The 23034-nt window shown below is 37.5% G+C and overlaps 1 protein-coding gene across 1 annotated transcript; it reads right to left on the bottom strand.

Annotated features, from left to right (window-relative positions):
- Positions 1-260: 260 nt before the first annotated feature.
- LOC5571906 (syntaxin-7) lies at positions 261-11011 on the bottom strand. The gene is made up of 5 exons (XM_001659949.2): positions 10758-11011; positions 2007-2351; positions 1782-1947; positions 1428-1716; positions 261-1039 (listed from the first exon to the last, which is right to left on the bottom strand). The coding sequence occupies exons 2-5, from the start codon at positions 2282-2284 to the stop codon at positions 861-863; spliced, it is 912 nt and encodes a 303-aa protein (XP_001659999.1). The 5' UTR covers positions 2285-2351; positions 10758-11011; the 3' UTR covers positions 261-860.
- Positions 11012-23034: the final 12023 nt, after the last annotated feature.

Here is a 23034-nt window from a genome sequence, read left to right as displayed (position 1 = left end):
GATAGAAAAATCAAACTTACAATTGTCAAAAACTCAATAATTTTCCAAATTTAGCGGCCAGAAACACTTTTTTTTGCGATCTTGAATGTGTTAAACTTTTGGGATGTTAAGATAGATGAATGAAATCTATAAGGATTCTTCAGACGAACACATCATAAAATAATTTATTGATACTTATCATCTTTTATTTTCATTATACTTATTGTTGAATATTTTTTATTAAGTCGTAGTAATGATTGTTTGTTCTACAAAATGAAGAATTAAACAAATCTTTTTGGGTATTTATTATACATCCGTTGTAAGACTGCGGTTCCGTCCAATACACTGATCGTAAACAATTGTATTTTTTTTCTTTAGGCTAATCAGCTGGGTTTATATATTTTTGCTATCGTACAACATTGATAATTTTAAAAAGAGAAAAAATGAAGTATCATTTTCGATTTGACTAACAAGCGTGAATTAAATAGGCAAGCAGATACTTTCTATGCGGATTCACCTAGCAAATCCAATTCGAATATTTTGATCCTGTTTGTTTTCCTAATCTAGACATAGTGCTAGAATAAGTTTGATTCCATATTGTTTAACGAGCAGAAATCGATGGAAAAATAGCAAAACAGAACATTTTGTATTCATATCTATTCTCTCTGAATCAACCCAAGAAAATTCGACCTCCCTAACCTCAAGCCTCAAACAACTATACACAAGTAGGAGAGACCTAAATTCGAATCGTTCGTTGACTAAAGGCTATCTATTCAGTAATGATAGGATTAACATTTCGATAAAAATAATAACTCTTATCTACTAAAAAAAATCAAAGCGAAAGCGAAAGACTACCGTTCCCGCTGTTTCCAGTACTTGGTCTAATTTTTCAGCCTGGATACGATGATTCCGGTAATGATTACTCCCAATATCACGGCAATGAGCAGTAGGATCATCACTTTGCGGCGGTACCGGTTCTGATATTCGGCCGCCTTGGCCAGTTCCGTGTGGCCTGATTCGACGTTGCCTACCGTGTGCTCGATGGTGTTCTCGATGGTATCTGTGACAAGGGATGAATGAAGAGAATGTAATAGATAAAAGATAAGAGTAAGAGTAAGTAAAAGTAAGTAATAATTGATTACGAATCACGGAAGGATAATTAGATTTTTCAATAAGGCATAAACATTTCTGAATTATGAATAGAGATTTACCGATGTACATGTTCATTCACATATATATTGATATTTAAACAACTTAGTATTTTCTAGACCTTTAATCAGTTTGTGGGCGTGAAGTAAGTTGCAGTGTTTGATAGAAAATCACTCGGAGTTTTAGAGTAACATCAGACAATTCTTGGAGGAATCTCCCAATGTTCGAAACAAGAAGTATCGATTTCGCCGCAATCTCTTGATCCTCAATGCAATCAACTAACCTCAATCAAAACTTACCGATAACTTCACTCTGCTGGTGGGTAATGCTGCTCAGTTCCTTCATGATCTGGTTCACGTCCAACACATCGGCTTCGATCTGTCGCATTCGTTGCTCCCGCTCCATCAGCATATCCTGCTCGAACTGCATATCCCGATGCATTTGCTGTTGACGCAGCTGCTCCTGTTGTTGCTGCTGCTGCTGTTGCTGTTGTTGGCTTCCATCACCGAATCCTATCAAGTCTCGGTTCATATCATCCTGCTGGGAAGCATTCACCAGCAGGACCTGCTTCATCTTGGCAGCGATGACCTGAAATAAGTAACGATTTGTCGAAATTTCGCTCTTCTTTAAATCAAAAACTACAGAGGCCTTACCTGCTGGCTCTTGGAATACATTTGCACTACATGGGTGAAATCGGATGTGAGTTTCTCCACCTGAAGCTTCTGTTGCTTGTCGCCCCGCCTCACCACCACCGTCAATCGCTGAAGATCTTTGCTGGTGGTTGAAATCCTCTGATTGGTTCCGGTTTGTACATCGTGCCTACAAAAGTTTCATATCAATAGGTTAGACTGTCTTTATTAGTTCAAACTATTTCTTACACTTTATCCCGCAGCGTCTGGTTGTCCTTGGCCGTTCCGACAGTCCTGTTAGCCTTCTCCAGAAACTGCCAGCTCTGCTTCACAAAGATCGTATTGGCGGCAATGGACTCGCTCAGCGAGATAAATTCCGTTGGGCTGAAGCCACCAAAGTTACTGGCGTCGGTCGATGCCATGACCGCGCTACTGCTACTACTGCCGGTTGCCCCGTAATCGCGTGGTCCACTACTGCTGGCGCCGCCACTTCCGCTGCGGGATAGGCCCGTTCCTTCGCGTGACATGTGTTGAGGGTCGGGGAGGGTTAACCGGGCTCAGGTACCGTCTTTTGTTGCAAACGATTTGCCGACTCTGAAATTAAGTGAGAAATTGTGAATCAAGATCAGCGAACGAGTATGGCTATGTTCGTGCAACCTCTCGAAGTGAATTGAACATGAGTGACATAATCCTAATCAGTACAGGAAGAATGCCACATATTCATGGCTGCATTTTTTTTTCTACCAAAACGGAAGGATGATAACATTTTGATTCGTTGCTTATCCGTGGCGTGTGGTTTTCAAGCAAGAAGTGATAACGATGTGCTTCTATGGGATTCATTGATGCTTTGAGTGGCAGAATCAAGAAGTAAATGCTTTTATGACGTGATTCGGCAATTTGTTGTCGTAGGTTGTATGTTATGCAATCTATGTTAATTAATTGATAATGCAGGAATGTACTTGGAAATGTAAACGAGAATTTCTAGAATTCTTTTCATTTGTAAGTAGCCAGGTAATGAATTGGCGTTCCTGGAAATTCCTGGATTCAAAGGGTTTTTTGTCAGTATATTGGCACATACAATATCAAGTTTTTAGAAGTGGACAGAGGAAAGCGGAAATATTCCTGTGGCCGGAGTTATTCCGGTGGATGTTGTCTAAAGATGAATATATACTGAATCTAAGCGAACGAGCAATTTTTATATTGTCTGTGGGAGCTTATGAGTGCTGATGATACTTTTTACACAAACGACGATATTTCGTAGCTTTGTAATACCAATTGAACATTTGCCAAATGTTCCTTTGGTATTACAACCCTAATTTTACGATTGAATATTTTCATCACAAGGAGACAGATAGTATGACTTGGAAGAAATATGTTTTACGTCAACGTGTATGTTTTGAGCGAGTTATCCGTTGTTCAACGCCAAAGTGATCGATAACTGTGTGGGCATGGTGAATCCGGCCCTGGATAAGCCGTCAAGCACAATTGCGTTGTTTCGTTCTGGAAGTGCTACAAACTTATTCGAAGACAGTTATTTCTAGAAATTTTGCAACGGTTCTTCCAAGTTTTCATCTATGGATGCCACCAATTACACCTTCATAATTTCATTCTTTCAAGAAATTCCCCAAGAATTACATCTGAGATTTCCGGAGTTACTTCAGGAACATTGCTAAGATTTTTTTACAGGCTTCACTCCTACACAATTGTTGAGGAATCCTTCTTTGAATCTATCCATTTATTTAGGATACCCCAGTAATCGTTCGCGATATTTCATTGAAGATAAATCCGGGAGAGTCCCTAAGAGTACCTCTATGAATTCCATCAATCATTTTCTAAGGCTTTCTCACATGAGAAATCTTTCAAAAATTTTGGAGAAATAATAGGGAGATGCCACTACGAACATCTCCCAGAACTTTGCTAGGCATTACTCTAAAAATTCTTACAGAGCTGTTTTTTTAATTCACACAATTGATTACTGATCTAAAATCATTCGGGAATTATTCCAACGACTTACAGACAAATCTCTCGAGAGTTTCCTCAGCAGCGTCATCCTGATTTACTCAATGATTCACAAAATTATTCCAGAATGAGAAACTTCTGAATTTTATCTGGTCCTGAGTTTGTCAAGAATGTCCTTCATTGATAGATTTTTTATGAAATAACTTTTAATAGTTATTAAAAAAAATTAATTATGCAAAATTGAGTTCAGTTTTTCCAGGTATTACCCTATGTAATTTTCCAAGATTTATTTCTGGGATTTTTCTAGGAGATAATCAAGGGGGAGGGGAGGTCTACGAAAGTGTGATACTGCGCGTATTAGGTATTGGAAAAAGCATGACAGAGCAGGGTGTATAAGAATCCCGAAAACGATGGTTATCATTTTTTAATCTTCTCACAGTGGTCTTGCTATATAGATTAGACTTAACATCTTTTTCTTCAAATTCCTCATAGAAATACCATCAGATCGCAAAAGGCCAAGTTGACTGTTGGATAGCTATCATGATTTATCTTGAAATATTCTTTCCAGTAGGGGAATACGTTCAACATTTACTAATATTGAAACAATTATCAATTTTGTTTTTTCACTGATCTATAAATGTATGACCCATTCTTACCTCTCGTATGAAATAAGAGAGAAAGAAATAAAATTCGGAACGCAAATTCCTCTGGATTGATTAGCGTAACCTTTTTCTCTAGGGCTTCTTTTAGAAATCGGTCTAAGCATTCCTGGAGTAGTTGCTAGGATTTGTTCTGGAAAATATCCAGTAGAAATATATGGTAAATGCTTGGAAGAACTTCAAGCAGTGTATATTCGGCAAAGTTTTTGAGCATCAAGATTTCTTGGTGATACTCTAGCAGAATCTTAGATTGAATAGAAGAACTTTACAAAAAATACATCTCGAGAAGAGTCAGGATTTTACTATAGAAACGGAATGGTCAAAATATTCTAGATCGAACATTATTGCGGGATCCTGTGAATGTATAATTAGTTTATGGGGATGCTGCGCAAAATCTGGCGATTCCTAGTAAACTGCTAAGATTTAAAAGGCGTCCTGTGAATTCGAACGCTGTGGATTTGTAATGGTATTTTGAGAATATCTGGCATTCTATGTTCGTTGGTTTGGAAAGTACTAATTGATTTTAGAGAATTTCGATCGATTTGAGAATTTTCAGCAATATCGCAGTGGAATTTTTGAGTTGATGGTAGCAGATATCACAGCGGAATCCTCAAATGTCCTCAAATTTCATGGCGAGATTCAGGACAGGTTTCAATCCCTATCTGAATGCTAAGCAGGATCCGGCGAATTCTGAGCGTGCTATTTCAGAGTTCCAGCGGGTTTCTGTGGATTCTCAACGACCACCTAAATTTACTATCAGGCTCCTGGGGTTTCATAGCGAGATCTTGCGAATTTCCGTTGATTTCATATGGATGACAAGCACTACTCCGAAAACACAATAACACTCATTTAAAATTACAGTGAATGAAGTTTATTTGTGTATTGTACAAAATTAAGAGCCACATATATGGATCATGAGGACCGCATGTTGAGCACCACTGCTCTAAACCATTTTGTAATAATTTCTATTGGAATTTTACATCCCTCCTGGAAAAACTTTTGAAGGCTTAGTCTATGTTCTGTGTATTTTTGAGTAAAATCAATGGATTATTTTTTGAGTAAAACCAATTGATTAATTTTTAAATAACCGTTAGGGCTTCAATGATAAGGGGATATTTTAAGTTCAATAACACAATGTAGCAAAAATGTCATTTTTGCGTGTCTCAAGGATCAAATTATGTGTCTCAAGTAGTTTTGGGGTTGCTGAATCTGATGCCATTTTCAGAAATTTTCCAGCACGTCACAATTTTTAGCTACAGGTCGCCGAAGTTGTATAAAACACTGGTTTTCTTGGTGTTTACATAAAATTTAAAGTAAAGACACCCACACATCAATGCTTCCAGTGGACGATATGCCCTTTGAAGGAAGCACCACACTAGACAAAGGACCAGCATGCAACGCCCAGTGGCACAGTCGAAATACTTTCCTGACGAAAAGTTTTCCGGACTGCAGCGGGAATCGAACCCACACTCCTTGACACGATGCGGCTAAATGTTTGGTAACACTAACCGCACGGTCACGCAGCCCACAAGTATAATTTATAAAACATTTTTATGATCTAATCCACTAAGCATGCAAAATAGGACCTGAAATTTCAGTTTGGATATAATTTGGTTGAAATTGCACGATTAAATTTAGTTTAAACCGATTTTTTCAACATGCTTGCTGTCTCCATACAAAATTCTTCGTTTCTCTTATATGGGAAAGTACAATACTTCTTTAAATCATCAAAAAATAATTTTTCCGCATCGACAGTATAATAAACTTTACTAATAAGCATTGTTATACACATAGAGTTTAAGTTCTGTGGCAAATTAAGCAAATAAATTGCCTTACAAACCGGCCAATCTGCCTGCAAGATGGCTGGAATAGACAATTTTTGCATTTTCAACAGCCAATATCTCAAAAACTAGACGTGCTATGATATTTTTGAAAACGGCAAAGGATTTAACAACCCTAAATCAAGTAAATAGCGGTGTTTTGGTGCTTGAGACAGAATCGTGCTTCGCAGTATAAATTACGAAAATCATTGAGTTTTGTAACACCTAGAACTTGTTTGTAAATATGTTTCAAATTTAATGTACTGTATTCTTACACAGTTTTGAGAAATTTGAGTTCTTGAATGAAACTCACTTATGCGATTGTTTTTACATGGCCCAACAATTATAAATAAGATTCTTGATTATTGAAGACATTTAAGCAATCAATAGTATGTGGAGCGTCTGTCACAATTAACACGACGGGTCTTTAAATTTAAAGCTTAGCCAAAAAAGGTGTGTCAAAATGAAGTGCCCATTGGGTGTCTCTTTCAGTTAGCAATATTTTATTTCTCTCGGTCAATACATATTGTTTTAGCTAATTAACAATTGACAAATTTTGAAGCAACTTATTATAACTTTAGGACAAAATTGTTCAAATCTGTTCAATGATAGTTGTCAATCGAGCTTTTTATTGAATCCAAAAGAAACTATACAGCAAAGCTGACAATAAACAAGTATTTATTTGTTTATTTATTTATTTATTATATTACACCAACAGACAACAATTGTCCCAATGATTCCTTAACCTAAACATAATTTGTGAACAATAAAAAATATAACACATAAGGATATCACTAATCGTCATTTAAATTGGAAAATAGTACATAGAAATTACGACGAACAGTTTCACGAGACAAATTAAAATCAAACACAGAAGCGGCCCTATTGAACGTCCTTTGCATGCCTATTATTACGCTGTTCTGTCCGTAATTAGTGCGTTGAAAAGGTAGTCTCAATAACGAATTATTTCGAAGCGTTCTAGGACGAACGTTCAAGTTCACCGCCCGTAGAATATCAGGGCAGTCAATCCGGCCTTGTAAAGTATCGGCTACAAATAGAGCTCTCGAAACGTCCCTTCGCACTTGAAGTGTGTCGATGTATTAAACGACATCGACTTTCATAGCTCAGTAGATGGAATGGATCACGCCAAGGAAGTCGACGAAGGGCGAACCGTACGAAGCGACGTTGTACTGATTCGATCCTCTCTATACCATTCTGATAGTAAGGATGCCATACGACCGAGCAGTATTCGAGATTGGATCGAACTAGCGAACAGTACAACGATTTAACACAATACACATTCGTGAAGTCCTTTGCGATGCGAAAGATAAACCCTAACGTACGGGATGCCTTCTCTACGACATATGAAACATGCCGTTTGAATGTTAACTGGTTGTCTAAAACTACACCTAGATCCTTCACATGATCTATTCGCTGAATTACGGTATCATGCAGCTTGTAGTCAAAAACTACAGGATCGCGAATTCTGACAAAAGAAATAATGCTGCACTTGTCAGGGTTAACAACCATACAGTTCAGGGTACACCAGTTCTTGAAGTTGTCCAAATCTTGTTGAAGCCGAATTGCATCGGCTTTAGAACGAATCCTCGAATAAATCTTCAAGTCATCAGCATAGGATAAGCGAGGGCCATGGAGCACGTAGTTGACATCATTGAAGTATAATAGGAATATTAGCGGTCCAAGATGACTTCCTTGTGGCATTCCCGATGCGGCGAGAAAATTTTTTGAACGAAAACCTTCTACTGTAACGGAGAGTTTCCGTCCAATCAGGTATGTTTTGAGCCAACGTAACAAATTACCGCTGACACCATATGTTTCCAATTTGGCAATCGTAATGGCGTGATTGATCTTATCGAATGCCACAGACAAGTCGGTATAGATGACATCCGTTTGACCCTTATTCGCAAAACTCTCTGTGACATGCGACGTAAGGCACAGGAGATTTGTAGTGGTAGATCTTCCCGAGATAAAGCCATGTTGTTCATCGCTCAGATACTGCTTACTGTGAGACATCAATGCATCCAGGACTATGAGTTCAAACAACTTGGAAATGGAGGACAAAGACGAAATGCCACGGTAGTTGTTTACGTCCTTTCGATCTCCTTTTTTGTGGACAGGAAACATGATGGCGGTTTTCCAAATAGACGGGACTAGATAGTGACAGGTTGAATACATGTCGAAGTGGTACGATGAGGTTATCGATGTATTTTTTAACGAAAACGGCTGGAATGCCGTCTGGTCCGAGGTTTGTAGATGATTTTAACTGCGAGGCAGCTCTAAATATCACGGCGTCATCGATGTCGAGGGAGCTCAGAGTGCTCCCTACCAGCAAAGGAACATTGGATGTAGCTTGGTTGACTTGTTCATCGGAAATTATTTCATCGCAGAAAGTACTCGCAAAGTTGACTGACTTTTTGTGGCTCTGAGGTAACTTCACCATTAAGAGTCATGGTTGAAGGGAAACCTGTCTCCTTCCGTTGAGAATTCACATAACTCCAAAAAGATTTTGGCTTTGCCTGCAGGTTTCGCTGGATTCCGTGTTGGTAATGCCTAAAACTCTCACGAATTCGCAATTTGTATTCGGCGTTCAAACTCCGATATTGATCACGCAACGGAATCGTGCGGTGCTTACAATAATGCCTGAGTGCTGCTCTATTTGCGGTTTTCAATGAACTAAGCTCACGTGTAATCCATGGTTTCCTGTTACCATTGAAAGCTTTCTTGGGCAGATGCCGATCAATAACATGCCCAATTATGTTTGAGAGAGTCAAAGCCGCCTCATCAGCATCTCGTCCATCCAGAACGTTTAACCAATCGATGGAGGCAAAATATTCTGCAATTCCACCATGGTCAGCATTCGGAAAGTCATAGGAAACAGGAACAATTCCTTTCATTTCGATTGTATGGCGGTCGTTCAACGTAAGAATTAACGGAGGGTGATGCCTTGCTTGCTTGACTAACGGCAAGGGGGCGATCGAAACTGTCGGAGCGACATCCTGAGCGCTTACAAAGCAGAGATGTGTGTCACACATGATGCAGATATATTTCAATAATTATCGAACGTTTCTGGTGGGGGTAAAGCGGACAAGTCATGAGGTCGTTAAATGAATAATATGGAATTCCTTTTAGAATATGCTTGCACTTTGTAGAAGTTGTCCTGATACAGCAGGACGACCAACTGATTGAGTTAAACGTAGAAATAGTTGGAGCCTTTTCAAAGTTTAACTGTATCTTAAATTTGTATCAATTCCTTCAGTCAAAATGCCTGAACTTTTGGTAGAAATGGGAAATACATTTGTCATACAGCACACAGTTGGATATTGTTGAATTTCGTGCAAGGATTTTAACTATACGAATTACTAAATTGATCAATTTATTGCCACTATTGACCACTTCAATCCCACGACAATTGGACAAAATTTCAACCGTCAAAATAACAAATATTATTTTTAATTTGAAAAATGTGATGCACTGAAGCTAAATGCTAAGTTGAGAATAGGCCTCAATAGGGTAAATAAGGCATGTCAGCTGAACGACAAGCGTTTCAAGCACTCACTTGAAAAATCGCAGGAAACTGATTATTAAAAAAGATGAGTTTAATATGTTGTGTTCATGCAATGCCATTCTGTTTGTTGCATTTTATGATTTTTGTGCTGTAAATATAATGTTTCCTTTAGGTTGTCATATTTGAAAGCATAAACATATTGATATTGGGCTCTGCACTGTTTTGATTTTGCATAGGGTTTTAACGTTTACTGGTCTTGTTGTTTACTAATTCCATACGGGAGTGAAAGAGAGAGAATGATTTTTGTGAAGAGCCCCATTGTGGAGCAATAGAATCCCCAGATCTTGATTGCTCAACGATCATAAACAAAATTTTAAATGCGAAGCAAGATTTACTAACAATATCCATGGTTTTCATATCGGATTACTGAAACCCTAGGATGGCAAAGTGAATACTAAATTCTCAAAATAAAATTGAATCTCCAAATAAAAAAAAAGCAAATTATTATTATTATAATATGTCAATATGTATTTCCAGGTCTGAGGATTTTAAGGGTTGACTGTTCAGCATAAATTGTGTAGTCTATGAATTGGGTCATTATTCTTGTATCATATATGAATTTGATGAATTTACTTATATTTTTGGAATCACTTCATGTTATTAGTTTGAAACTTCACATTCTCAAATAAAGCCATACACAATACACTTCTGAATTGAACTCGTCATGCGAAACCCGATACACTGCGTAGTTCGGACCTTGGAATCAGGAAGAGCATATATGCCTTCATCGCAATCTAATCTCGCAGCGTCTTACATTTTGATCGGATGGTCAACATGTTCATACTCGAAATATTACTGCACACTGCACGACCTGCATGATGAATTGCTGTTGTCCATCTACTACATAGTATTCCAAAGATTTAGCACACAATGAGTCAGATCAAATTTCTGACCATGACTCGATTGGTGCAATTGCACTCTACCACCATCATATGCAGCAGCTGAGGGAATTTCAAACTTCAATTACATTACTTACACAAATCAAATTCGAAACTTTTCACCACCAATCGCCGGAGGGGATTGCACTGTAGATACCAAACACCTAAAAGTTCACAAATTGCCCACAAATCGTAAGCAAATTAAACTGATTTGAGGCACACGCCTTGCACAAATTTTACTCTGCCGAGTTCGATTCTACTGCCTGCTGCTGTTGGCTTCCTTCGCTATCTCGTCGTCAGTAGTTGTCAGATATGACGACTCAACTCGATTGGATGGAGTGTCTTCTGTGAATGAATGTTGTTTTGGTGTGGAAGATATGTAATACTGTCTCGCTTGGTTTTTTGTTTCTGCCACTTGTTTATATTTTGATTTTTGGGTTTTCATTGCTGCTTGTAGGAAAGTGCGAGCGAATTTATAAGTTTAAATGTGCTTTTACATTACGTAAATTTCAATACAATGAGTTATATAAATTTTAGTATATTAAACTTCATGCATAAAATAACAGTTTAAATCATATAATGTCATTTTTTTTAGATTTTATGTAATAATGCATGATTTTATGTAATTTAGGAATGGACTATAGAAATTTTCTACAAACATTTTTCTCCCAAAGCCATAAACTGTTTTACATCTGGCATCAATTATCATATTATGTTTTTATTATTGCGTTTGTCTCTCGCCCTGTTCCAGCAAACAAAATAAAAGCAAAAAAGACGACAAGATGCTCATTCGGTTTTGCTTACAGGAGCGAGCGAATGAAAGGTAATGAAAATATGGTCAGCTGATGTTGATTTTTTCTTTGTGCTAGACGTTTAAAGTGGATGAAGGTCAGATTATGTCTCGCTTTCGTCGAGTCGAGCAGGAAGATTTGTTAAATAGTACTCACATCCGAGCAGTTTGAAATTGCAGTTTGAATTATGTTTTGAGCAGCTCTAGCTAATTCAATGAATTATGTGATTTTTTACGATAAACCGTCCTTTGATGGACAAGTTTTGATTCGTTTAGTTCTAAACTAGTTTTAGTTATTTGGTTGTTTAGTTCTATTTTTTTTGAATTTAATTGGGTTTGAATTAAAATGGATAAATTTTTTAGTAAGGGATCTTCTGTCGAAGGAAGGTTCATCTACGGTCCGACAAACAGAACAAGGTAGTAGGATTACTTGTCTTGAAAAAAATCCACACTTTTGCTTTTTCATAGATAATTAGCTATGTAAAGCATACTGTTATAGATTGTTTATTTAATGGTTCTATGGCATTGGAGGTGGTGGATCAAATAGAGCTAATAATCTATAGAGGAATAATGATGCTGACGTCGCTTTCGAAACATCTTTTGCTGGACAAGATAGGCGTGGCTATAACTATCAACGTGAAACTGCATGCATGTTTGACACTTATCAACCCGACATGTTTCCGAGCGAGAACAGAGCGAACAACAGCGACATTTGTCCTCTATAGTTTTCTATCTTTATTGCGGATCGTTAAGGATTTACATAACTTTCCAATGCCTTTCGAACATTCAGTTTCCATCACCAACTGTCGAGCGACGACACAGTAGTTTGGCTGCCACTCTATTAAAAAATTAATAATTTCGGTATATATTGCCAATATAACGTTTTCTTTCCCAATCATATGAATATTCATAGAACTCAAATGAAATACAAAGATTTAAAATCAAACTAATAGGAGGAAATCAAGTTCACCCATGCTGATTTTGTTTAAACTAAAATTTGAACAGAATTATAGAACAGTATTAAAAAGTCAAACAGAAATAACGCACGTTTGAAAATATGGATTATTTGTTGCTCGGCATTCTATCAGCGAGTGACTTCGTTAGCCAAATCTCTTAATGGATAAAACATAAAATCTGTAAAATTCTCAAAATTTTAACATAAGTTTCAAAAATATCTTCTCTGTTACAGTTAAAGACTTAACATGTCAAAGCTGCATGGCTATCGTCAAATTGAAGGATTGAAACGTGTTTTTCATATGAAGCTGTCGACCTGCGATTCGCACGCTGTTACCGCTATTCGCAATAAGCAAGATAGATGGTACTTTCAATTTAACAATATACTATGTATTTTAATGACTTGTCAACCTTTGGGCTTCTACACTAAATCGAAAAATGAACAGTCAAACTATGAATGTACGACTATATAATATGTATTTACTGAGAAAAACATGAGCTGATTCATGAAAAACTCAACAGTTTTCTACCAGGAAATTGGAATAGATGTAAGTGAAGGACATTAACTTTACGCCTGTTTCATCGGGCTTCGTAGAACAAAAAAAAGTCTGAGTCAAAAAAAAAAATAATCTTAAAATGTGTTGTGATTTTCTATTAACGATTTTTTTTATGATATTGAGACCTTCAATAAATCTTATAATTATACCTTGAAGATTTTTTTAAAATTGCATTGAAAACACAGATTAGAGAGATATTAAATACAAAAATTTTCCAGTAACAAAGATTCGTATTATAATTTAAAATAATTGATAGAACAACAAAACTCTAAATATTGGTGTTGTTGAGAAAACTTTCCGGTTTTGGGTAGCCTCAAAGTTCTAATTCAGCTGTCAAAGTTCTACCAAAGAGTTGGAAATCGTTTTATAAGAAGGAAACAATCCAATCAAAGTTTACTTGAGAGAAAAAACGCATTGAATCAGTATTGCAGGCCAAGCCCCCCCCTGGCCCCTCCCTATTTACGCCAATAGTTATAATAGTACTTTTTTTTTTTTAATTTCGTTGCAAATCAGACTACTTTTTGTCAGGAGAATGGACAAAATAACGGCTTACTTTTCCTACCGAAAGAAACAGTGAGTTATCAAATTGACGTCAGGATTGCATCAATACGTCATTTATTCAAATGTTCTGAATTTCTCAATGACTCAGTCAACTAGGTTCTTATTGTACAGGGGTCATTCAAATATGACGTCCATCATTTGGGCGAGGTGGGGGGTCTACGAAAGTGTGACAGTACGCGTATAAGGTATTGGAAAAAGCGTGACAGAGGGGGGGGGGGAGTCTAGAAATCCCGAAACACGATGGACGTCATATTTGAATGGTTCCACATACGTTTGACAAACCGAATTGAGTTGGATTCGAATCGTAGATTCGTATGTAGAATCAGGAGCTAATTGACTGTGTGGGATTTTGAGTCGAAATACGACGTAGAGGAGGCAGTAGAATTTGTAAGTTCACTACAAAAACAGACATGAGCTTTATGAGGCGATTCGTGTAAACGTATTTATAGACGATTCAGCCCAAGAATGACTAAAAAATGACTGAAAAGTGAATACGGCCTCTCACCTGATCTTTCTTTGAAAATTGAATGAGCAATGGAAGTGTGAACATTTGTGACAGTCATTCCACAGCCTAATTAATTAAATTAGCCTAATTAGCCACTGGGTAATTATGCATGAGTGCCCACGGCAAGCATCGTTGGATAAACATACGATTCTTGCTGAAAAAAATGTCATTTTGCAACTTGTTGCATAAATAACTATTTTAATTCTGACAACTGTGGTAGCTAGAGTTGATATGTTAAGAATTTATGTATGTGAAGAAAAAATATTATTTCATGCAATTATTTCAGTGTATACGATTTGTTGTCAGTGTACAATATACTTGACAGGAATCTTTTGAGCGTGCTTTTGATTGACAGTTCAAAAAAAGAATGAGCGGGAAAACGATTTGAGCTTCACCACGTGGTCGAGAACTCGAGAAGTTAGTTTAATGAACGTTTTTGTCGCGGATGGTTGTGCTAGTTCAAACCCAGCTCATGTTTATTCGACCGATGGCGGAATCGGCCGAAAGTGATTATTTTAGCAGATCCGGATACTATAACAACTACCGAAAAACTAAACATTACATATACTTCGCAATTGCATTAAAATGGACAAATTGATGAGAAGTTTTGCGAAAAATTTATCTCTTTTAGGTTTTAGGGATAACACATCTCTAGTATGACTAGCGGCCCTCAGGAAAATCGTCTCTGGAAAATTCAAATTTGTCTATCTCAGTAACAAGCAATCAATTCAAAACTATTTAAAGTTGTATTTTGTGTTAGCATATAGATGTATTATAAAATGTACATTAGACTGATGTAAATTTTAAAGTTTTTACTCCCCTATGCTTAAACGACGTCAATTATGATGAAAATGAACCTCCCAAAATTTGAAGTAATTCGGAAGAACTTTGGTTGTGCACACGCTATTTGAAGTTTATATGGAAATTACTATGGAAAACGCAAATCTTTTGTGTTCAGTCCTCTAACTGCTCGTCATAATAATGTATGGAAAAGTGAACACACTCATCTCATGTGAAAACTTCCCAGCTACAACTTTGCCGAAGACCACATTTTGATGGGACGTCAGGATAATTTGTTATTATTGATAACAAAGTCTAAATTATGCTGAGATGATCATTCAATTACATTCAGAGCAACACTGCTTTTTTGCTGTAGAACATACAAAAATATCCATTTTCGGTCTAAAAATGACCTATTCATGACTAGACATGAAGAATGAGCCGTCGCTCGATGAGTATTGGAGCTCAATTCCAATTGTCCGCAATCATAGGTTCCCTAGGGGACACCCAGTGGTCCCAAAAGTGGCCACTTCAATTGAATTCCCACTTTGAGTCTACAGTTACTTTATTCACGACAAGGCATGAAGAAAGAGCCGTCGCATGATATGTTTTGGAGTAAAAACAGAAATGTCCCCAATGACAGGTTACTCCGGGAAATTCCGGTGGTCCCAAAAGTGGCCACTGTAGTCAAATATCCATTTTAGGTCTACAATAGCCCTGTTTAGCACCAGACATGGAAAATGAACCGTCGCACGATATGTATTGGAGTTCAATTTCAATTGTCCCTAATTACAGGTTCCCTCGGGGACATCCGGTGGTCCCAAAAGTAGTCACTGTAGTCAACAATCCATTTTGAGTCTACAATAGCCCTATTTACGACAAGACATGAAGAATGAGCCGTCGCATGATATGTTTTGGTGACAAAATCGAAATGTCCCCTATGGAAGGTTCCCCCGGCGCACTTGGCGACGCCATGAGTGGCCAAATCTGTACAAGACTCATTTTCAACTTATAATAGGGTATTTTATGATAAGCTAGAGAGAAAACAATATTACGCGACGTATTTTGAGTGAATAAATTGTTTCATCCCAATTCGGATCCACTACCGGCACTGAATCCGGGGAAATGGCCAAATCTTGGTTGTTTTTGGACCGATCTTAATACTTGGCGCACCAATCGCTTCAGAATTTGATCTTCTATCTTCATGTGCAGTAAAATTTTGATTTTTTAAGCGAGATCTTTGCTAAAAACACGCCATAATTTTACTGCATAAGACATGCTTCCGGAAATCCGGATTATTTCCAGTATTCGGTGGCCATTGTTCATCTCCGTGGATGCACCTCAAAACTAGATTAGTTGACCCGTCCATTACTTCTTAAATAATTAAAATCGATCAATTTTTGTCAAAGTTCCAGCATTCTAAATTTGAACTAATTTTTGCCTGTCCCAGTTATTTTGACAAAAAAATTCAAATATGCGTTCAGTCAGAGTGGACCAAGTGAAAATTCTGACGAAGTGAAATGAAAAGTGAGTACCGACCATAATATGCTGGTCCAATAAACGGGTCCTAGGACATACCATACATACACCATAATACTACCATAAACTTCTATCGGACTCTGAAATTTAGTAAAAAATGCAATAATCAATCATTTTATTGCTTTTCAACACTTGGTCCGCTCTGTCTGCACAGAATTTGTAGCAATTTCTGATCACCCACCGAATATGGTAAATGGTCAAAAATCAAAATCAAATGCATCTAATTATGTAATATTTATGAATTTCTACTGATGGATAAGTAGAAGAATGATTTGATGTCGAAAAATTTGACAAATCTCCTAATATGTTTTTCATTTCCTCGCATTTCTCATCGCGCTGATTATTTTCGCTGTTATGGTAATAAGCACTTGGTCCACTCTGACTGCAAACTTTTATCGATTTTTAAAGTAAATTTATTACATATCTCTTGCAGTTTACAGCATTCTTCAAATCTGATCAAAGTGTAACGTAGGTAAGGTAATTTCGCATCTAATGAGAGAATAATCCTATTTTTCCAAGTTTTGTACTTGGTCCCCTCTGACTTAACGGCGACCATATAAACTTCAAACGGCGTGTGTACAGTCAAATTTCTTCCGAATCACTTCAAACTTTGGGAGGATGCTAGTTACCATAATTATAATCGTTTAAGCATAGGGGAGCTAAAATTTCAAAATTTGATCACTCTAATGTACATGGACGTTGATTTTTCATTGTTTTCAATGCGAGATCATCTTTCCCATATTTTGCTGTTCGGATAATTTGCGGACACCCTGTATTTCTTTGACTGCGACGTGGGACGGTCGACGGAACGATTGGTTCGACGAGGAGTGCCAGGAGGTTTTGGAGGAGAAGAATGCAGCTCGAGCGGTCATGCTGCAGCAAGGGACCCGTCAGAACGTGGAACGTTATAGACGGAAACGGCAACAGCAGACCCACCTCTTTCGGGAGAAAAAACGCCGCCTGGAGGAGGCGGAGTGCGAGGAGATGGAACAGCTGTGCCGGTCTCAAGAAACACGCAAGATCTATAAGAAGCTCAATGCTTCCCGCAACGGCTTCGTGCCGCGAGCCGAGATGTGCAGGGATAAGGATGGGAGCATTTTGACGGACGAGCGTGAGGTGATCGAAAGGTGGAAGCAGCACTTCGATGAACACCTGAATGGCGCTGAGAGCACAGCGAATTAAGGTCGGGACAACGGAGGAAATGCATTCGTCGGTACTGCGGAGGAGGGAAACCAACCAGCCCCCACTTTGAGGGAGGTTAAGGATGCCATTCGACAGATCAAGAACAATAAAGCAGTCAAGATCAGTAGCGTAGCTAGGGGGTGTGGGAGGTGCGGTCCGCACCGGGCCCCGAGCACCTAGGGGCCCCAAAATCACAGTGCGGATTTCTCATAGCATAAACAGTTCAACATAGTTTTTAAAAAATTCACAATTTGTAAGATTTAAAAAAAAATTAGCATGGACTTTTAGAGGAGACTTGCATCAGCAATGTATAGGAGCCCCATGATTATCCCTTATTTTTAATATTTAAGGGCTAGCTTTGTGCCGAGGGGCCCAGTGGGACCGTAGTTTTGGGCCCCCACATTTAAGGTGCCTTATTTGTTTAGTAAGTTATTTCCTTGTTGCTGATTAATCGATTACACGCATGAGAAAACTGAGCCTTCTTATAGCTAAACGTGGCCCTGATGTAGATAATTAAGTAGGTTCAGATTCCTATTATGAAGATTGCGAGTCTAATAACGACTTTGAATTCATAAATATTTACTTCAAAATTCTGAATAAAATCTACTCTAGTTTGTAGGCTCCAAAAATCTGGAGCATTGGTTTGAGTTTTTTCTTACGATCTGAATGACATTTTAGAAATTATATAAAAACCTTCTCAATAGAATATACATTAATTAGGGGATTTTATTTTTTTAAGATTTCACATTTGGGATTATTTCAAAATCATGAGTTTTGTGGAATGAGTAAGCCAAAGGTTTCGGTTTTATACTTACTTTTTAGGCTAATGCAAATATTAATTTTATTTTATGTCCAGGGAAAATATCAAGGGTACAAACAAATAAAATACAAAAAAAAAACACAAATTTTTATTTTCTTTTTATTTCAACAGTGACAATAAAGTAGTGTTATGCTTTTCATGTTTCTAGGTTGTCCTTTGGGTCGTTGAAGGATGGAGTTTTTTGACTTTGCAATAGGTGAACAGAATAATATTTTATTCTCCTCTCCAAAATTTTCGATTAAAAAAAAAATAATGTTTGTATCAGCCTTACCTCAAAGCCAATCCTTTAGATAAACACAGGTATTTTTCCAGAATTTCAGCTATAAAGTATACCGATGATTTGTTGAAATTGTTTGAGGGAGTATTATGATGATTCCTCGAGAGTTTCACTTAAAACTTTACAATTGCTCCTCCATTAAATATATTGTGAATCAAAATTCCTTCAGGTATTATTTTTGTTTTATTTTCAAAAAATCCTACCAAAAATCATCAAAATTTATTCTAACGTAACTCTAAAAAGAACATCAGGATATGTTTTTAAAAATTTCTCATTGAGAATTAAATATGAAATTATGACACGGATTTTATCAACATTTTGGAATTCTTGCGAGTATTTTTCTACTTTTTTTATCGAGATCTTGGAAGAAATTTTTGGACACGTATTATTAAAAAAATCTTATCCAAAGGTTCCGTCAATCGTTGAAAAAACAAGAAAATACTCACAAAAATTGTTCAGATTTTTTTTTCGAAAGCAACATTAGCAACAAATCCTAGCATCTATTACTAGCGCTTTCATGTAGAAACTCTACAGAATATTCAGCGCAATGTCACCAAGATTTTTTCTAGTAGTTGATTTGGCGTGAAACCCCTGTAATATAACTATTAATAATCTCTCTAGCGTTCCTATATGGACGTCAATTCATAAAGGGAATCTTGAAGAAATTTATAAGAACATTTAGAAAATCCCGATCTGGATTTTTACAAAGATTCTTCAATATTTCCTGCAGGAATCATTTTAGTAATTTATAAGGTTTTTTTTATTGAAGACACGTGAATGCTTCCAGTGGGCTGTATTAGGAAGCACCTCACTAGACAACGGACTAACATGCAACGCCTCTATTTCCTCTCGAAAAGTTTTTCGGTCTAAAGCAATCTTTAGAACGATGCGGTTAAACGCCTTGGTGACACTAATTGCATGGCTACGAATCCCAGGTTTGAATTAAGTATTCCACTGTGGAGACCTCCGAGCATTCCCCCCCTGAAAATCACTGAAGGGATTTTTTGGTGTACCTACCCTTGGCCAAGAAATTCAGTGGTTTTCCCAAGTACAATTTCTTTACAGCGATTCTTCCACGAATTTATTAAGTTTCAAGGATGGAAATCTAGTGATCATGACAAAATAAATAATGCATCGCGGTTGTTCTTTATCCTGCGATTATAGCAACAACGATCAACCTTTTGTCGTCAAGTTATCATAACAAACTACGCTCCGCGAAAATTGCATCATTCTGCATGTGTGCCAACGATCAAATGTTCGCAAACCGAAGTCGTAACTTTTGGAAGATTTTTGTGATTTTACTCCATGATTTGACTCCTGGTATGCAATTCTTGATCCTAAAGTTTATTTGGCATGGTTTGGACGAAAATTAGTGCCGTGAATGTGTTCCGATTAACGTTAATCGCAATATGTTACAACATCCAACAAACGGTTTGTCCTACGACAAACAGTGCATCAGATGCTCCATGTATCTGTGATCAGCGCGCGTAACGAGGTGTTGAAATCATGCTTTTGCAAGAACAACGGCCCTCTTAGACTGTTCAAATACTGTGTTGTTAGTCGCTAGAGACGATTTTTTTCCATCCTTGTTAAGATTTATCTAAGTTGTTTTTGGTATTCATCTTAGAAGTTTACGAGAATTCCTCAGATAATTGAAAATCCATATGGATTTCTCTTTCATTTTTCCCAGGGAGCATCTCCTGAATTCGAATATTACAACAAGGAGTTCTTCAAGTGATAAAAGCAGTTATTATCCCAGAAACTCTTCAACGATTCCACCAGTTTGTTTTTAAGAATTCTTTAAGAATTCTAAATATTATTGCAGGATTTCTTTAAAAAATTCTTTTACAAGTAATTTCTAAAAAAAAATTAAGGAATTTTCAGAAGAGGTCCAGCAAAATATGTTTACTTCATAACATCAATCATAAAATCAAACATTTTACGATGCGTTAAACACGTTCGAAAATAAAATGGTAAAGTTACGTGTGAGTTTGGTGAATATAAAGAATATTTTTCAAATCTCTATTTCAGGGCCCCCCAAATCTGCCTCCGCACCGGGCCCCTAAAAGTCTAGCTACGCCACTGGTCAAGGTACAATCAAGGTATGGTATCGGAGCTGAACTCATAAAGATGGGCCCGGAGAGACTGGCCATTTGAAAAGGTAGCAGACTTGTACACCCGCCTGAAACGCGAGTAATCAACAGCGAACCCAGTATCCAGAAGGTGGCCAAAACTGGAAGGATACGATGGGCAGGGCATGTTGCAAGACAGCAACCCTGCAAAGATGGTGTTCGCGTCGGATCCGGTTGGTACAAGAAGGCGTGGAGCGCAGCGAGCTAGGTGGGCGGATCAAGTGCGTATCGATTTGGCGAGCGTGGGGCAGAACCGAGGATGGAAAGATGTGGCCACGAACCGAGTATTGTGGCGTGAAATTGTTGATTCAGTGTTATCTGTGTAGATGTTAAGGTGAAGATTAATCGAAGCCAAATCTAAAATTTTAAAAAGCACACATCTTATAACAACCCCAAAAGTTCCCTAGGGAACCCCTGAAGAGCTACAGTGGCTTCCAGCCGCTCCCGGAAAACTAGCTTAGTAACATGAGACCCCTGAACAGTGTCGCAGGGTCGGCATGTTAGGGCCCATTCACAAATTCCATAACGCTAAAAGGGGGTGGGTGGGTGTCCCCGTGATGTTACGGCTCATACAAAATTTGTAAAATATTCATACAAAAATCGTTACGAAGGGGTGGGTGGGTTTCGAAAATAGACATTTTTGGCGTTATGAAATTTGTGAATAAACCTTTACTGGGTAATCGGAGGGGCTACTTAAACAAAGTATGAAAACTAGAAATTTCACATTCCTAAACATTTATTTAACCTTGTGTGGCGTGTGGGTGTGGGTCTGACATTGTGTGTGGCGTGTAAGCGAGACTTGGGTAATCGTTGTACTCACCTGAGGCCTGAGAGATCCGTCGGTTGACGGACGAAGGTAAATCCTTCGCAATTAGGCTCGGAAGCCATCTTGACTTCCGAGCCGCCGTGTGTTGACCGTTCTTAATTAACGGTTACGAGGTCATAAATAGGATGGATATGTTCCTTCAGGGGGTCAATAGGGGAACTCAGACCTAATTTACCTAAACGGAGGCAGGCTAGCATTCCCATTTCATCCCTCTCTAAGGGGAGGGGTGTATTAGATTTTTGCACTGCACTTAACTAACAACTTAACGATCTGAACACACCACCAGCTAGTGACCTATCGATTAAGTTTTCAGCTTAAACGGATGTTTGGTTCTCCAGATATGTGCTCTTGAAAATTTGAGACTTGGTTTTGATTCGTCTTCACCTTAACTACATAAATGAAATTTTTTTCCGACCATTGTGAATTGAAAAACTTACGCATGAACAAACCTCAATTTTCGCAAAAAAAAAAAATAATTAAAGGTAATCAATAAAAGAAAGAGAAGAACCATTTATGCATTTAAAATATGTAAACGAAAAATAGTGATAATAAATCTTCGAGCTGTTTAGTAGAATACCTATAAGTAGATGAAAAAAACGAATTTAGTACTATTACTATACCATTTAATTCCACTAGAGTTTGTATCCTTTGACAGATACGCGTATTTCGACCTCAACTGTAAAGCCGTCTTTAGTGTCGTGTACTAGACTCGACTCGAAGTTGAGTCTAGTACACAACACTGAAGACGGCCTTACAGTTGAGGTCGAAATACGCGTATCTGTCAAAGGATACAAACTCTAGTGGAATTAAATGGTATAGTACTAAATTCGGTTTTTGAAAAATAATGATACGATTTTTTTTACGAGTAGAATCATTCCGATCATTGTTACCACACTAATCAATGTTACAGTACCGTAATTTCTGATTACATTGATCATTTTTCACTTTTTTCCATGCCTGTTTTCCATAATGATGCCAATGGCAAACAACTGAATGCAGAAAAACAAGTACGACAAGTCATTGGCTCATATACCAAAACTTTCATTCAGATGTGAGATTTGTGCTGAAAATCGTCTCTAAAACATAAAATCAAGGGAATCCATTTCGGGGTGAAATTGAACTGATGTCTGCCAATACCACACCGAACACAATTATGGAATTTTACATTATTTTCATAGAAAAAACATTATTTAACACAAAAAAAAAAACTTCACAATATACAATTCGACAATTGTTAGGACGAACGACGTTCATTTGCTATAGGTGGCATTGATTTTTGTGCTCAATTAGTAAGAAACAAAATTGTATGACACTGTGATCAATTTCACCCGAACTTACGGTATGTGTCTTGCCAATTATGATGTCACATGAATTGGGCTCTGATTTATCAATTATTTGAAAAAAAAAAAAACTGATGCGGAGCGTTCAGAAATTCGAAATTGTTCTTTGCGA

The sequence above is a fragment of the Aedes aegypti genome, chromosome 3, assembly GCF_002204515.2.
Source record: "Aedes aegypti strain LVP_AGWG chromosome 3, AaegL5.0 Primary Assembly, whole genome shotgun sequence".
NCBI lineage: Eukaryota > Metazoa > Arthropoda > Insecta > Diptera > Culicidae > Aedes > Aedes aegypti.
Note: the sequence above shows the minus strand (reverse complement) of the source record. Positions and strands in the feature narration are given on the sequence as shown.